This window comes from Geotrypetes seraphini, chromosome 3 (assembly GCF_902459505.1).
Source record: "Geotrypetes seraphini chromosome 3, aGeoSer1.1, whole genome shotgun sequence".
Lineage (NCBI taxonomy): Eukaryota > Metazoa > Chordata > Amphibia > Gymnophiona > Dermophiidae > Geotrypetes > Geotrypetes seraphini.
In genome coordinates, this window is record NC_047086.1 from 370,702,999 (window position 1) to 370,720,973 (window position 17,975).

The following is a 17,975-nucleotide window of genomic DNA, read 5'->3' on the forward strand; positions in this document are numbered from 1 at the left end:
ATGAAAGGAGTAGGAAAACCCATGTCTTATTTACGTTGCCTTCTGTAAAGGGTTGTAAAGGTAAGAGACATCTTGGGCATTGCCTTTCTTATCAGGCTGCTTTTTATGACAAAGATTTCCATCCACTGTTGATTAGATCTATATCCTAGAAACATTATCGAAAACTTTTGAAGACTCTTCTCTTTTCCAAATTTCTGACTATCTAAATCCTCACATCCCATCAACATTGTATTTCCTCATAGCATAATCTTTTGTTAACCACACTGAACTCACAGTTATGAGGTCTAGAAATCTGTTATTATGTTATGTTATGTCATTGCATCGCATCCGCGGATGCCATCTGGGAGCAGGGCTAGGAGGCGGAACAGGGCGTGACAGAGGTGGAACTGGGCGGTCCTGGGGGCGTGGCCATGGGTCCGGATTTTCCCAAAGGAAAATCTGGTAACCCTAGCCATACTGTGAATATGAGAAAGCTCTGAGGGCCACCAAAAGATTTCAAGTTTACACATTTAAGCCTATATTAGTTAAATACACCATTGAAAATTCTTTAGTATTTTAGCAAAACTTTGGCGTAGTTTCCACAATTCTCTCAGCACAAGCGTTTCATGGTTTTTCTAGCTTTGTCATATCACTGCAGTACATGTGCATCTAAATATGAATCCTGGCCTCCTATGACCATATATACATATGGTGCAAGCAAAGGAGGCTCTATACCTGCCCTGTGCCAACCTTTGTCCATGCCTAGCCTATGACAATCCTTTTTTCAGACATTTAATGCACTATCCAAGTAGGCAAGGCTGAACTTAATGAATCTGTAGGACTTGAGGAACATTTCAGCCAACTGTTTGAGGACCACAACTTCGGGGGCCATATGCAGCCCTGGGGCCACACATTGGAGACCACTGATTTAAGGCTTTGTAATTTGGCCATGTAGCCCTAAAATAGTATTACACTGATGGAAGTGATGAACTCTCAAATCTAAGAATGAGTTGGAATCTATTTCTCCAACTTGTAAATTGTGCAAATAACCAGAGAAAATATACTAAAAATAATAAGTATTAATATTTTATAGTAAGAGGATGGGATAGAAATCACAATTGTAGTGTATAGTAATTACAATAACAATTTGGATTCATTGGGTACATTTTTTATTCATTTTTTTTTTTGAAACAGGCATGCAGGTATATCTGGGATATATAGAATAGTTCTTGCATATGAATAGCATGAAAGCTTCCAAAACAGTATGAAAACAAGAAATATTACAGTTGCTATCACCATCTAACTAAGGACGTGAAAACTAAGGAAAAAAAAATAATAGCAAAATTGTTTACATATAACAGGGGCTTTTCTGAATAAAAGGCAATCGCCCATCTCAGAGAAAAGCAATGCCACCATTGTATGGAACTTTCCATGAAAGAAATCCTCTTGGGTATGTACAGTAGTTACATTACATTACAGATTTCTATTCCGCCTTTACCTTTCGGTTCAAAGCGGATTACAATAAGAGTGTTGTGGAGGGAAGGGTTACAAAGTTAGATCAGAGGTAGTTTCTGAGAGAGGGAAAGGTAGAATCAGGGGTAGGAGAGGTGTTCATGGTACAGTATTAGGCTTTACTCAGGAATTTCTTGAAGAGTATAGTTTTTATATCCTTTCTGAACCTCTTGTAGTCAGGGGTTGATGTCAGTAGAATGGAGATTTGGTTATCTAGTCTTGCTGCTTGAGTGGCTAATAGGCCGTCGTAAAGTTTTTTCTGTTTTACTTCCTTGATTGTGGGGTGAGTGAAAGGGGTGTGTGTTTTTCTATGCCTGGTAGAGGTAGTTTGGATAAAACGGTTGTTTAGGTAGGTTGGGCTTTTCCCGTTAATAGTTTTAAATAGTATACAGTAAAATTTGAATTGTATTCTTTCTTGGATTGGAAGCCAGTGTGAGTCGATGTAAGCCTCCGTGATGTGATCATATTTCTTCAAAGAGTAGACGAGTCTCAAAGCTGTTCTTGAACTTTCACATCATTCCTTAGTTCCATTCTAGTCTTAAGTCCAGTTTTAGAAAAGTAGGGTGGAGGGGTCAATACGGCCTCGATTCTATAAATGGCATCGCTGTCGGTGGCCGCTGATCAAGTGTCAATTGTGCGACGGTGCTATTTAAAGAATCGCAACTTCAGCAAAGGTAGACACCAGAAATGTAGGCCAAGGTTTTCAAGGCCTACCATTGTCATGAATCACGCCTATGGAGACACTTTACGATGCCTAATGCCACTTCAAGCATTAACCATGCCTGCAGTGGCGTTAGGCATCATAAAACGCTTCCATAGGTGCGATTTTGACACTGTTTTTTTAGGCGCAGGTAAACACCTACATTTTTCTTGTAACAGCTTTTTTTCCCCCTTTTTTAACAGCATTTTCAACTTAAGTTAGGCACCAGTAGGGTGCATACTGGTGTTTAACTTAAGGCGCCATTTATAGAATCCGGGCCTATGTGACTAATGATTCTTCGGTCTTCAAGTTTATTACATTTTTGTTATGTACGCAATATCAAAAACTTCAAAGCATATAACATTTTAAAAATGGGGGGTAGAACAAAACTCTTTTACATAATTACCATAAAATTCTATCCATTCTAATACATAACTGGTACAGAAGATGAGAGGGGTGAACTACAATCTTTAAAGAGAGAATTGTTAAAGATAAGCAACTTTGCTTTCCAGGAAGACGAGCAGAATCATCAGTCACACAGATGGGTCTCTCTAGCTAAGGGTTATTGCCAACAAAATAGAAGAGCAACATGAAAACCTTTCTGCTATTGCTATCCCCTATGTACCAGCCAGGCTTCTCCACTCCTTTAATGACCTACTTCTGCATATTCCATCCCCATGAAGTGTTAGATTAGATTTTTCTCAGCTTAATACATTCTACTGCGTTGCACCCTCTCTTTGGAATACTCTCCCTACTCAAATCCATCTAGAACCCTCTTATTCAAGATTTTAGACAGCCATCCAGACTTATTTAAGAACACATTTGGGAATTGAATGGCTCCTGGTGGCACAGCATCTCAAATTTATTGACTCTTGCAATCTATAATTGTGATGACTGATCTTTCTTTCTTTCCTTTTCTCTTGTGTTGAATGAATGATTACTTTCCTATCATAGCAAGGCATTCTTAAAAAAAAAAAAATTATTATGCAAACTGCCTTGTGATGTTCGCAGTAAGTACAGTATATTAAATATAAATAAATCACAAACTATTAACTATAACTTTGACAACAAGGTGATAGCTGTTTTTTTTTAATTTTGTCACATTAGAACTCCTGTATTTTTCAATTAAAACATCTCTAAATTAAAAAATAAAATGGGACCTAGAGGGAGCTTGAATGGGTTCAAGTTGGGATGTAGGACTTGACGAGTCTCTGAAGGATAGTCCATTCAAATCTTGAGCAAAAAGCTTTTTTAAAAAGTGAATCCTTTGCTGGTGATTTGCCTTTTTTCTGGGCTTGCCAGCTAATTAGTACAAAGTATGGCAGTGATATCTATACTGGGAAAATCACTCAGGGAGAAAGTAATCACAATCGATGAGGATGGAATTTAAATTACTAGTATTGATGTTTCACACTTTGAGCCTTTATAAGCTAATTTATCTGTCAGATAATTTAAACTGCAATGCACCAGGGAGAACTCTTCAATCAAGCTAGGAACAATTACTGATTATTCCTTTGTTTCCATGAAGGGTGATCTATAAATGTCTAAATTAGATTCTCTCCAATCTTCAATCTTTTGTGGCCACAGTTTGAAGGCCGAATGCAAAGTAAATAAATACATTCCTATTCAGTGTCACAAATATGTCTGTCTCCTAGAAAGTAATCCATTAGAAGGTCATTTGATTGCAGATAAAGGAGGTTTGTTGATTATGTAACAGTAAAGGCAGAGCTGTAGGTCCATTTTCCTGTCCCACATAAAAACTACTTGAATACCTGATATAGCCTTGGAAACCGATTATTTTTTCCCCTGGGCTTTGCCCTATCTATTACATTGGGATGGGAAGCAGCAGTTGGGTCCTGGGGCTCATAGCTGTTTGGTTCGCCCGCTGCGCAAGGCTTAGAGGTGTGTGTTATGGTTTTGGGTCTTCTAGCTCGTTTTACTGCCCATAGTGGGTAACGCGGCCTTTTGTCTGGGTCAGGATAATGCTGTTTTTAAACGATGGGCGTGAAAGGGGTTATGTAATCTGGGGCATTTCCTTCAGGCACATGGGAGTCCTTCTTCTTTTCCGGCTCTCCAGGCGTCCTGGTCCCTGAATGTTCTGGATCATTTTGCGTACCGGCAGCTCGCTCATTACGTTGCCACTCTGCCCAGAGAGTCTCTACAGCATGTCTTTTTGGTCACTTTGCAGGATTTCTTTTTTGATGATAATTGGGATTGGCTCTCGGTGTCTCAATACCATCGTTGGTTGGTGCTCTGCAGCCGCGGAGGGACTATCACTGACTTTTGTCTCTGTGGACTCGGGACTTGGGCTGCTGCCCTCGGGTGGCATCCCTGTCTCCTCTGGTGCAGCAGATCCCTCGGGTAGTGCAGAGTGCTGAGCTCCAGGAATGTTAATTTCGGGTCCTTCATCGGGGTTATATTTCCCAGAAACAGGCTTTCCATTTTGGGTGTGCATCTACCTCTACGTGCTTGAAATGCCACCGGGTTGATAATTCTCTAGCGCATGGTCTTTGGTCCTGTACAGCTATTGCTGCCCTTTGGCGGGAGGTCCGTTGTTATTTGCAGACCCTGGTGGGCTATGCCCTTCCTTGCCAGGTTGAGGGGATCCTCTTTTTGGCTAAGGTTATCTGGGTGGACTCTCTGCCGGTGACTCTTTACTTCTCCACAAGGGTTATTTAGTGGGTAAGAAATTTATTTGAAATCATTGGCTTCAGGACTCCCCACCCACCATTTGGTATTGGCGCAATAAATTCCATCTTCTAATGGTTTGGGAATCCCTCTCAGCTTGGTTTTCTCGTCATCGTAGTAAGCTCTTGGCCGTTTTATTTGGATACATTACCCCCTCTGATTAAAAGCCAAGAACTCAACCGGCTACAGAAGCAAGGAGTACCAGGGTTGCCAGTAGGTTAGGGGTGGGACAGGGGGTGGAGGGGATTTACTGTAGGGTGGGGCTTGGACGAGTCTGGGTATAAGAATCCAGCCCGGACTCTGACGGTCTCTACCAGTTTTGGTGGTTTGTTGTTTTGTGCTTTGTCAACTGAAAATGTTGTATCAGCTGCTCTGTTTGTTTTTACAGTCAAACCTCGGTTTACGAGTGCTGCGGTTTGCGAGTGTTTTGCAAGACGAGCAAAACATTCTCGCAAATCGTGACTCACAAACCGAGCATTGACTCGATTTGCGAGTCCCCCCACCCGTGAACCGGCATCGCCCCCCCCCGTCCGCAAACACCGCCCCCCCATGAACCGGCATCGCCCCCTCCACGCGAACACTCATCCCCCCAGCGTGAACCACCATCCCCTGCCCGCCCAAGCTAAAGGCTTACCCCCAATGTGGCACCGGCACATAGCACCAACCCACAGGAGATGCCGGTGCCCGAAGATTGTGTCTCTTCCCAGATTGGGCCTTGAGCATCTGGGCATGCTCAAGGCCTTATGGCTCCTGCCTCTCTCCAAGATTCTCAGAGAGAACGAGAGCCAGAATGCCTTGAGCATGCGCAGATGCTCAAGGCCCAGTCCAGGAAGAGGCACGATCTTCAGGCATCGGCACGTCCTGTGGGTTGGTGCTGCGTGCCGGTGCCCCATTGGGGGTAAGCCTTCAGTTTGGGCGGGCGGGGGATGCCGGTTTGCGAGGGGGATGCCAGTTCGCAGGAGGGGCGGCATTTGAGGGCAGGAGGGACAATGCCGGTTCACGGGGGGAGGGGGGGGATGTGGAAGCGCACCAGTGGCCTCAGCAGTGAGGGGGGGGTCTTTTGGGAATGTGGTGAGGTGGCCGGGGGGGAGGGGAGGTGGAACCAATCAAGCGAGTTTCCCTTACTTCCTATGAGGAAACTCGCTTTGATATATGAGTAATTTGGTTTACGAGCATGCTTCTGGAACAAATTATGCTTGTAAACCAAGATTCCACTGTATTTGGTCGTTCAATAAATTGTTTTGAAAAAAAAAAAAAAACCCAGCTATTTGAATACCTTCTACATGTCTGAGTCTGGCTCAAAATCCCTTTGGCTGGGGCACATCTTTGTGCAGTTGGTGCTTATGAAGAAGGAAGGCCTGTTTCTCTACAAATTTTAGTTGTAAGACTTATATAAGCTTTGCTTCATAAAAGCTACCCACTGTATCATAGGACCTCAGTGTTGCTTTAACATAGTTTACAAAAGCCCTGCTTGATGTTTTTGGCCTCTTGAGGGCTAAATACCTGAAAGATTGCCCTTTTAGTGGCTACAATTTCAGCTCATTGAATTCATTAGCTCCCAACCCTAGTAAATTACCCACCTGTTTCTCAATTTCATCATAATGGGGTGAAGCTAGGCCTAACATTATCATAGACTGCCTCTTTAGCTGACATATTATCTTTCTAACATTAATTCTAAACTCCAATAATGGAGTACAAGTCGTGTATACTTTGGACTGAAACTATCGCCTTCTGTTTGGTGCAAAGTTTGGGTAAATTCTGGAGGTAAGGTTACCATATTTGTTAAGCCAAAAAAGAGGACACCTGGCCCTGCCCCATGTCCCACCTCATCCCACCCATAGTGCCCTGCCCCTGCATCTCACTAGTCTCGTCCCTAAATTACTCCACCCCCCTCAGCACAGCCTCTCTTTCTCTCCAGCCCCCTCATATGGACCAAACCAGAGTTGGGTATGGCTCTCTGAGTCTCCCCTGTCCCCAGTACCTCCTCCGGCACTGCAATTTCAAAATTTAGGCAGCTGGCAGCATTAGCACCATGATCCTGCTGCCGTCAACCTGCCCCAGAAGCCTTCATTCTGCAGCCCTTCCTGTTTTGGTGTAGACGGGACGCTGCAGAACGAAAGCTTCTGGGGCAGGCCAACAGCAGCAAGCTCATGTTGCTAACACTGCTGGCTGCCCAAAGTTTTTAAATTGCAGCACTGAAGGAGGTACTGGAGGCAGGAGAGACTCCGAGAGCCATACCCAAGTCCAGGGTGGGGGCTGGACCAGGACAAACTCCCTCCAGTCCAGGAAACAATCTAGACACTAGACAGTTCTCTAAAAAGAGAACATGTCCAAGTAAATCCAGATGTCTGGAGGAAAACCAGTTCCAGTATGCCACAGACCTGAGAGAAGGAAGCAAATTCACCTTTCAGTAGAACAATGATCCTAAGCATAAAGCAAACGTAACAATGAAGTAGTTCAGCAAGAAGAATAGGAACATCCTTGAGTTGCCCAGACCTGAAGTCAATAATAGATTTTGTGGCAAGGCTTGATAACTACCGTCCACAGACAATCCACAGCCAGCTTGAAAAAGGTTGAGCTATTCTTCTACCTATCTTTTAATCCCTCCTCACGACCCTATTATGTAACCAGCTCCTTAAATTGTAATTTTTCCTGGAAATGTTCATTCATCTTTTGATGTAATCCGCCTTGAACTGCAAGGTACAGGCGGAATAGAAGTCAGTAATGTAATGTAATGTAAAAACAGGTAAAATCTACTACATCCCAATGTATAAAGTAGATACTTATCTTAAGCAACTCTCAGCTGTTATTTGCAGGAAAAAGGAACTTCCACCAAGTACTGAGTGAAAACTTAAGTAATCATGACTTTTGTGACCTCAGCAAGTAACTTAATCCTTCATTTCCCAAGGTACAAAATAAGTACCTGAATACAGTATATGCAACCGCTTTGAATGTGTAGCCGCAAAAAGGCGGATCTTCCCCTTTCCAATCCCCTTTTTAGTTTCTTATTACTTTTTGAATATTTCTTAATTGTTCTTTCATATTGAAAGCATAAAGTATGTTGTTTAAATTAGCTAGGAATGAATAAAGCTGATGCTTTCAAAATCAACTCACGTTCCAAAATGACTCAGGAAAGCTGCAATATACTCTCTTCTCTTATGATACCCCTGAATAACATACTGCACCTGGCATTAAATACACAAAAAAATGAAAAGATTATTATTAAGACACTGCCAAGTTAAGCAAACAGTAAATCATAGCAGATAACAGTGCATTCAATCTCTCAACAGGACATTTAGGTCTTTAGTGTCACTCTATTCTCATTTTTCTCTTTATTTCTGATTTCTATATACTCCACCTACAAATCAGAATACTGTATATTGAAATTCGAGGGCTGTTCAAAAAGTATCAGACCTTAATTTTTCTTGCATAAATAAAGCTAGGGAGGTGTGGTTTGGTGCATGCATGTAGACGACCCTAATGCGCATGCTTGAATTTTTTCCCGCCTTCAGAAGCTGTCATTCACTGGCAGACCGCCGATGAGTGAGGAAGTATAAGTGAATGCCGTCCGATTTTCATTTTTGACAAAAAGACAGAAAAAGTTGAACAACTCTACTGCATTAAATTTTATGTAAAGTTTGGCGATTCCCAAATGGAAAGAATCCTCAAGATTCAACAGGTCTTCAGGGACGAAGCAATGGGCACCACACATATAAAGGCATGGTACAACCGCTTCAGAGATGGCCGCACATCAGTGGAGAGTGAAGCACATTCTGGTAGGCCCTCAACATTCAGAAATGAGATCGTCATTGATCAAGTGAGGACCCTGGTGATGTAGGATCGTTGAATCACGATCAGAGAACATGCAGATGAAGCAAGCATCAGCGTTGAATCTGTTCATTCCATTTTGACTGAGGATTTGGGTTTCAGCAGAACTTCAGTGAAGTTCGTGCCAAAGCTGCAAACGATCGAGCAGAAGCAACTCCGTTTGGAGATCGCACAGGACATGCTGGAGACTGCGAACAGTGATCCCAACTTCCTCAGCAAAGTGATCACTGGCGATGAGTCCTGGGTTTATGGGTACGAGCCTGAAAGGGACCAGATTTCAGTCAAGAGAAGACATCATGCAGAATGCGATGGACCAGTTGTGACCAATCTCAAAAGGCGTTCCAGCGCTGCTTCCGACAGTGGCATAATTGTTGAAAGATGTACATTAGGACTTGTGCTTCCTAGGTTAAATACAATCTTAAGGTTTGAAGTGTAAAGTTTGGAGACCCAGTTTTCAATTCTGTTTCCATCACTTACACTGTGAACAATTTCCTACCTTTTCTTGGGAACATTCTGGTTGATATTCAGCCAGTAGCAGTCAGTGAGTTGTTTTTGGTTTTTAATCTGACAGTTGCTGGTTACATTAGCCCCAGGTATCCAGTGTTGGGCCATGTCTGGCCATAGGCACTGAATAACCAGGCCTATTTGTCCCTGTGGTGCCACCAGGGTTTAAAAAAGGTCCCAGTCGTTATTTAGCCAAAGCCTGTGTAAGATAGCTATGCAGGTCCCAGCTGAAATCTCCACAGATATAGTGCTCTCCCATCCTTTGAATTCTGGATCTTACCAGCCAATCTCTTTGTTGAACTTGGACGCTAGGATCCTGACTAAGGTTCTGGCTCTTCATTTGGGGAAAGTACTCCTTTCGCTGGTACACTTGGACCAGTTGGGTTTTATTCAACGACGGCAAGTGAGTGATAATATCAGGTGTACGTTACATTTATTGTGGGAGGCTCAGTCGTGCCATGGTAAGGCGGTCTTGATGGCGGTTGATACTGAGAAGGCATTTGACTGAGTATTCCTTTGGGATGTTATGGGGCGCATGGGTCTGAGGGGTACATTTAGTCGGTGGGTTCAGGCTCTCTATGTGGAGCCCCGAGCTTGTCTTCGTGTTAATCAGTCTTATATGGATTTTTTTCCGATCTCACGGGGGACATGTCAGGGTTGTCCGCTGTCTCCACTTCTGTTTGCAGTTTCCGTCGAACCCCTAGCAATCTATGTTCATACTCATCCTGAGCTGCTTGGGATATCAAAACTGGGCGTGGAACATCATATTGCACTATTTGCCGATGACATTTTGTTATATGTGGGGAAGCCGGAGGCCACTATTCTGCGGCTGTTACAGATTTTTTTACAAATATGGGAGGGTATTGGGATTCAAAATAAATTTAGATAAAATGGAAATCATGAATTTGACCCTGACTGACCTTGAGGTGGTAGGGCTCCAAGGACATTTTCCTTTTCGATGGGCTTTCCAGGGAATTAAGTATTTGGGTATTTATATTCCCAAAGACCTCTCCCAGCTTTATGCAAAGAATTATCCTCCTATTTATAGGAATATTAGATATGATTAACAGAGGTGGCATGGTTTATGGGTTTCTTGGTGGGGTCGGATAGCTATAGTTAAGATGAATGTACTTCCCCGATTGTTATTTCTGTTTCAAACATTGCCAGTCCCGGTTCCTCTGGCAGATATTGCTAGAGTAAGTGCTGAGTTGCGGCGGTTTATTTGGCAGTGTAAGCCTCCCCGATTATTCCAAAAATAGATGTGGGCTGCTAGAGAGATAGGGGGCAGAGGGTTGCCTAATCTTTGGTGGTATTATCAGGCTGCTCAGATGAGAATGATCTTGGATTGGACTATTGGTGACTATAAAAGTGGGGTTCAATTGGAGCAGGGGAGTGGGGGTTCGGAGTTGCTGACCCTCTGGAGCAAACCAGCTTTTATAACATCAGACTGTAAGTCTCTTGCGAGAGGGACCATGCTTCTGAGACCAGGAACTGTCGGCTGAGGAAGACAGCCAGAACATTGTTGACTCCAGCCCCATTGGCTGCTAAGAAGGACACAAGATATGCTTCTGCCCAGTGGAACACCGCCGATCTTTCTGGCTCAAGAGAGAGAGAGAGAGCACTAGAGTGCCCTTGTGATGTACATATGCTACTGCCTTGGCATCGAAGAAAGTTGCACTGCTGGTCCTTTCTGAAGGGGCTGGAGAACCAGTAGCACCAGCCAAATTTCCTGAAGCTCCAGATGATCGGACAACCAATGTTGTGGACCAGGAGTCCACTGCCCTAGAATGGAGCAGGCTCCGCAGTGAGCCTGCAACCCAACAGGCTGGCATCCATCCTAAGAGTCATCCACTCAGAAATCTGAAGAAGCCAGCCCTGTTTGAGAGCCACCCCCTGAAGCCACCAGCTCAAATTGCTGCTAGCTAGCTCAGTCCAGGGGAGCAGCATCTGATGGGGAAAACTCAGTGGAGATAATCAAAATAGGAGGGACTTCCGTCAAGTGTGCATAGGCACTCTGGCCCAGGAGATCGCCTCCAAGGAGGCTGCCTGAGACCCCAGAACCTGCAGATAAAACCAGGCCGAGAGAGCCGGATGATCCAAAAGAATTCTGATCTGTTGACAAAGGTTCTGTCTACTTGCCCTGAGAAGAAACACACGACCCTGTCTGGAGACGAAGAGAAGCCCCAGAAACTCCAGGAATTGGGAGGACATATGTTTCTTCCTGAACTTGCCAACACCTGCACTAGACACTACCATCCCCAACGCACCTTTGTACACCCAGCAAGATGGAGCCTGGATCACCCGTTGTCCAAGTCCTCCACCCTGCTGGTGGAAAGCCACCTCAACTACCATCACTTTGATGAAAGTGCGGGAGCCATTGTGAGGCCCAAGAGGCAGAGCTGCGAACTGGAAATGCTGTTGTATAACAAAGAAATGTAGAAACCTGTAATGCTCCAGGCAGATTGAAATATGGAAGTAAACCTCTGAGATCCAAGGACACTAGAAACTCCCCTGGAGAGACAGCAGCTATCACCATGTACTCTGTTGTCCATTTGGAAAAAAGGAATTTGCAAGAAGTGGGTGACTGACTGTAGATCTAGAATGGGTCTCCAATCCTCTGAGCCTTTCTGGCATGAGGAAGTATAAGGAGTATCCACCTAAGTTCCCATTCATGGTCTGGAACAGGTTACAGCATCCTGATGACTAAGAGGCGTTGCAGAACATCGCAGACCCTGGACTTTGTTGCGGTCGATTTGCCAGAGTCCAGAAACCAAGCTGGAGGCGGGCAAGGGAGGACTAACAAGTGTCCGATGAAAGTCGAGTCTACTCCTGACAAAACTGAAAAGACAGCCTTTCAGTGAGGAAGCCACGCCCAACCCCTGGCGACATCAGCGTTCTTTTTTTTGTGTGTGAGGCATAGCCACTGCACAGGAACCTGAGGATGTCTGGAATTGGAACCGTGGTAATGTGGGAGTAGCCCTGGGAATGTCTCTTGGAGGAAAAACCTGAGTATCCCTGATGACACCTGTGGGAGGAATGAAGAGAACTACAATCCCCTCCTGATGTCCAGCGAAACTGGTTCACAGGGCAGTGGTCAGCAACTCCCGAGTAGAGGTTAACCAGACCTATACCAACAAGAATCTGGCCCTTGAAAAGACGGCCGCTGAAGGTGATCCATGAGGCAGTGTCCTCATCCAAAGATGGATCCAAAGAGTTCAGACACTGCACTAGCAGAGAATGTACTAAGAACGCAAATGACATCATAAAGTGTGCCCGACACTGCAACCACACCAACCAGCACCAGTGGAGGACAGGCATACACCTCCACAGAGAACACATTGCATAGGCCGGTATGACAGGCACACGCCATAAAGGAAGTTGCCACTGCAACTCGGCTACCTGAGGATGCTAGAAAATAATATTTTATAACATAACATCCACCCTGAGATCTTGACAGTTCTGAAACCTCACTCCCCCATCACTAGGGAGGGCTGCACGCTGGAAAACGGGCGCCATGGTGGAATCTATCTCAGGCTGTTCAAATCTGACAAAAATCAGGATCTAGGTAATAAAGCGTAGACATAGCTTTACCAGATTGGAAAGAGCTTTCCGGGGCATCACATTGTTCTGAAACCAGATCAAGGAGCTGTGGATTAAATGGAAAAAAAAGCACAGGAGAACAGTCCAGGACCGAAGCCAGAGGACTGGAAGGTGGAAAATCCAAATGGAGCTCTGTCAAAACATCATAAGGAAAGAGGCAAAGAGAATCCCACTTAAAACGTGAAAAAGAATCAGAATCTCCAAATCCAGATGCTCAGGGTGGCCAAGACCAGTCTCAGCAAAGACATCAGCCGGATCCAAATAAAATACAGTGGCAGGAGACAGAAGAATCATAAAATCTGCATAGCAATTACTGCAATTGAAGTCTGGCATGGCCAGACGAGAGATCGCCTAAATAGGAAGCTTCGCCATAGACACCACAGACCGAAAAAGACCCGATGAAAAAGCCCCGACGTTCCCGCTGGTTGTGTCAAACGAGTGGGGTCTGAGGATACACCATTCAGAGAAGCTAAATAAAATCCGGTGAAAAGGACCACTCCGTAACCATGGCAGAGCTCTGTTGAGGTACATGCGTCATGTCAAAAGAGTCCCCAGACTCTGAATGCAGGCATACGGTGCCAGAATCCAGAATGGCCTCTGGGCGAGATTTTCTTTAGAAGACACGGACCGAGGCTGGCTCCCCAGCCCAAGATTACTCAGAGGAGGCACCCCCTCACCCAGTGTTCTATGGCAAGTGGTACACAATTGCTGATCCAGCACCCATCCGGCGCAATCAATGTCCATATTCAACAGATTAGGGCAGGGGTCAGGAACCTTTTTGGCTGAGAGAGCCACAAACACGACATATTTTAAAATGTAATTCCGTGAGAGCCATACAATATGTTTAAAACTAAATACAAGTAAATGTGTGCATTTTATGTAAGACCAACACTTTTAAAGTACAATAAGTCTCTGAATTCTTTTTAATAACGTTGTTATGCTGTTGCTAACCAATGATAAATATAGTAGTTACCATTAATGCGACTTCTGGTGCTGCATGGTTTTGCTGATGGCTTTGTAGTCTGGCTGATACGTGGTGAGGTTAAGTTTCATGCAGGCGTTGAGACTTCCATCCGTTAAACGTGATCGTGGGTCTCTTTTCATGTTCACGAAGAAGCACTACGAATCCTCTGTTTTTCCCCACCATGCACGGAGCACCATCAGTACACACCAAAATAAGTTTATCCATCAGTAGATTTTGTTCTTTAGCGAGCTCATTGAAAAACTTGAATAAATCCTCCCCTCTTGTCCCTTTCATAGGCAAAATAGCAAGACTTTCCTCACGTAGCGGTCACCAACAGAATACCTTGCAATCACGCTGAACGGGGATAAATGACTTACGTCTGTTGACTCATCCAAAGCGAGAGAAAAGAATGGTGCTGCATTTATGTCCTTCACTTGTGTTGCCTCAATTTGATTTGCCATCATGATGGTACAATCGTGAACAGTTCTTGCCGACAAAGGCATGTCTTTTATTCATTTGATTATCTTGTCTTTATCCAAAAAGTTGTCTAAAAGTTCATTGGCAAAAGCAAGCATGAATGTTTTGGCCATCTGTGAATGGCTTTCCGTTTCTCACAATTGCTAAAGCACCAGCAAAGCTAACCGAATCCAAGTCACCTTGTTGGGTCCAAAAACGGAGTTGCTGCTGACTAGCTTGCACTCTGCACAGTAGCTCTTGACATGCTTTCTTCCTGCTGTCCCCCGCAGGATATTTTGATGCAAATGTAGTATGGCGTGTGTCGAAGTGCTGCTTTATATTTGACCGTTTCATTGATGCAATTTTATTATTGCATATTAGACACACTGCAGAACCTGCTCTCTCCACAAAGGCGAATTCCTCTGTCCATTCCTGCTGAAAAGTATGATACTCCTCATCTTTTTTTCTTTTAGCCATCTTCTTCAATAAAAGGATTTCTGCAATTAGCTAGCTGACTGAGGTGAGGAGGATACCACCCCAGGTCTGTGGGGCAGGGCAGAGGAAATGAAGGCAGAGTAGCCAATTGCGGGTGTAGCTGGTGGGATGGGAAGCCGGGGCCTCGATTTGGGGCTGCCTGTGAAGGACGATGCGACTTCAGGCCCATTTGGCCGCGGATGCTGTGGAGCAAAGTAGGGTGAGTCCCAAGGATGCGATGCAGAGGAAGGCGTGGCTTGCGCTCGGCGGAAAGAAGACGTGTTCTTCTTTCCCAGCATGCATCAATCAAGCCCCAGCCAAGGATCTTTCCCATGCATTCATATAGTCACAGAGGGACACTGGGGAGATTAGGGGGGGGGTTCTGGAGCAATAACAAATGAAGTAGGCACACTCACAACTTGTCCCCTTCACTGGTATAGCTTGCTGCGGTCCAGGCTAGAATCTGCAGCTGGGGGAGGTGCCACATTGTGCAGAGCATTGGAAGATGGCCGCCGCTGTCTCTGTCTTGGCTCAGATCCAATCCGGCTCTGTATCGGCGGCTCCCGCTTCCGGGTGACCGGCAGAATGTCCCCAATGGTCTGGGTAGGTCTGCTCGGGTGTCCTCTGCTGTAGTGCACGTCTTGGAGAAGATTTTTCTCCGCTGCAGCAGAGGAGCTCGTAGTGTGTGTGGCCGCTCTCCTTGGCTCCGCCCCCGGAAATCAGAGCATCATGTTGGCAGCGAGCCAGATGCAGCCATCAAAAAAGCCACATCTGGCTTGCGAGCCATAGGTTCCTGACCGCTGGATTAGGGGCTGAGAAGTCCATCCCAAATGATTTTGAGTCAAATCAAGAGTTTTTTGAGGCAGAAATAAAAGTTAGAAAAAAAGATTGATTTTAAAATCTAAGATTGCCACTGTTACGATTTCACGCCAAAAACGTCAAAATAAATAAAAACCGAAAATAAAAAAATAGATATTTGGTGTCTGGGGAGGTGGGGGACCTGAACCCTACCCACAGAAAACTGTGAAAAATGACTTTTAAATTGTTCCACAAGCCACTCCCAAAGTTCCCATAGAAAATAATGGAGGTATTTAGTTCTGTAGTGCCTTTGCCTGTCAGCGTTTTTAAAAGCACTTGAGTGGAAAAAAAGGATTTCTGCCTCAGAAAAAGCACCAAATGCACAGAATGGAAGATCTTCAGACTAACAGCCAGTCAGATACAGACTATAACCTCCGCCCCCACGAATCCTCTGCCACACGGTCGGGGGTGGGAAAAGTAGCCTGTGCCTTGAAACCCGGGTGGGTTTCTGTCCAGACACACATAACCTGCGCTAGAAACCTGTGACAGGGTCACCGACCAGCAGACGCCCAAGGGAAGGGACCCCGGGTACTTCAGGAAGGTGGCACACAGCAGGCTGGCTCCACAGATCCACTAGAGTTTCTCTGTGAAGCTGTAGTACAGCACCGCAGGACTGCGTCCTTTTCTCTGACAGAGGACCACCGGGGACGGGTCTCAAGGCACCGAAGCCACTGAGAAATGAACTTGAATAGTAAAATAAAAACAAGAAGCAGAGCTACTGCAAAAGACTTCTGCACAGGCTGTTTGCAGAAACTGTAACTAGATATGTTTCCTAGCTCTCAGACTAAGAGGGTAGAGCATGTACTCATAAAAGTTGTGGATTTCTGCAATACCCGGACTGGTTGGGACTGAACACCTAGTTTATGGAATCCAGAAGGGACGTAAGAGAACCTGTCTTGGGCCATTTGAGATAAAGCTAGATATAAATTCAAAGATTAGATTAGATCTTGTGCCAGCCAAACAACTTTCAGTCACCACTAGCCGAATCTGAATTGGAGAACTTGACCTAACCCTGTGCCAGTTCCTTTGAACCATCTCAATCCCTGGCAAAAGATTTTCAGTCACAGGGTAGAATAGTCCATGCTATCATAAAGCCTCTCGATGCTGAATGAAACAAGATATTGAAAAACAACATGCAAGGAACTTATACTGGCTGTGGTGATGCTAGTTTTTCTTGCTTGGGCTGAGCCTTCTGAAATAACCTTCATGCAATCAGTGCTGGAAGCCATGTTATATCCTTCCCAAAATAAAATTATTCTATTTTTAAGACAGGGCTCATTTTAATTGCCAAAGTAGCGATTATTTAGGAGGCGATGTGTGGGCTCTGAAATGTTATTTTCAGTAAAAGCAAAACAGATGATGCATTTCTCTCCTAAATTTGTTTAAAAAGAGAAAATGCAGACCTGTTTGAAGATTTTTATAACACATCATATCAGCTTAAAGTCCTTTTGTAAAGTTGTTTTTGTTTTAATGAAAACCACTACAAAACAGCCAGAAAAATATGGGCTCATTTTACTAAGATGCGCTAGCGGTTTTAGAACGCACTACACCTAACGCCTTCATAGAGCTTGTCTCCCCTCCCCCAAAGCAAACCAAGATTGCTCCCAGGTCCCCTTTCCCTCTCCACTTCCCTGTGCAGCAGCAGCAGCATTTCCCTCCCACCCTTCCCTATGCAGAAGCAGCATTCCCCCCCCCACACACACACACTTTCCTGTGCAGCAGCAGCATTTCCCACCCTTCCCTGTGCAGCAGCAGCATTTCCCTCTCCCACATACACTTCCCTGTGCAACGCCTTCATAGAGTAGCGTGGGGTTAGTGCACGCTAATCTTTAGTGTGTGCTAAAAACGCTAGTGCACCTTAGTAAAAGGAGCCCTATATTTCAGGGTACTTCTAGAATCATTCTTTGAAAGGCTCTTTGCTAGAAAGCCATAGATTATTTTTTTCATAAACCACAAAAATTATAAATAAAAGCCATAAAATTAAATAAAATGCATCATACAAGGAGAAGTTCGATATTTGCCTTTTGCACTGTGGATAAGGATTTGCTGCCAGTTTTGGACATGAAGTAGGCTGAAAAAACACATATTCCGGATAAAGTTAAAGAACATACTACAGCACCTCTGCTGAGAATTATTTAGAGTACATCATTTAGCAGTGATAATAATAATAATCATTACGATGTCTATTACGCCATTCATTTTGCTAGAATTCACAGGTGCTCTAGAGTAACTGCTTTTCAGAACCACACGATAATAATATACAAGGCATGTGACACGTAGAGAGCCATTTTATTTACTAGTAATGACTGATGACAAACTTGGTGAGTCTGATTCAATAAAGATTTTTTTCCACAGGCACAGAAAGTCCTTTGTGAGTAAGGCCCTATGTTTCACGAGAGCTCCCTAAAATAG

General features: G+C 44.4%; 1 protein-coding gene across 5 annotated transcripts in view; it reads right to left on the reverse strand.

Annotated features, from left to right (window-relative positions):
* BABAM2 (BRISC and BRCA1 A complex member 2) overlaps nt 1–17,975 on the reverse strand; it is a 467,557-nt gene that overhangs the window by 78,131 nt on the left and 371,451 nt on the right. For all 5 annotated transcript variants that reach the window (XM_033939322.1, XM_033939323.1, XM_033939325.1 and 2 more), the window contains one exon: nt 7,994–8,064. In XM_033939322.1, coding sequence (XP_033795213.1) covers nt 7,994–8,064 — 71 coding nt within the window. The remainder of the gene's footprint in view (nt 1–7,993; nt 8,065–17,975) is intronic.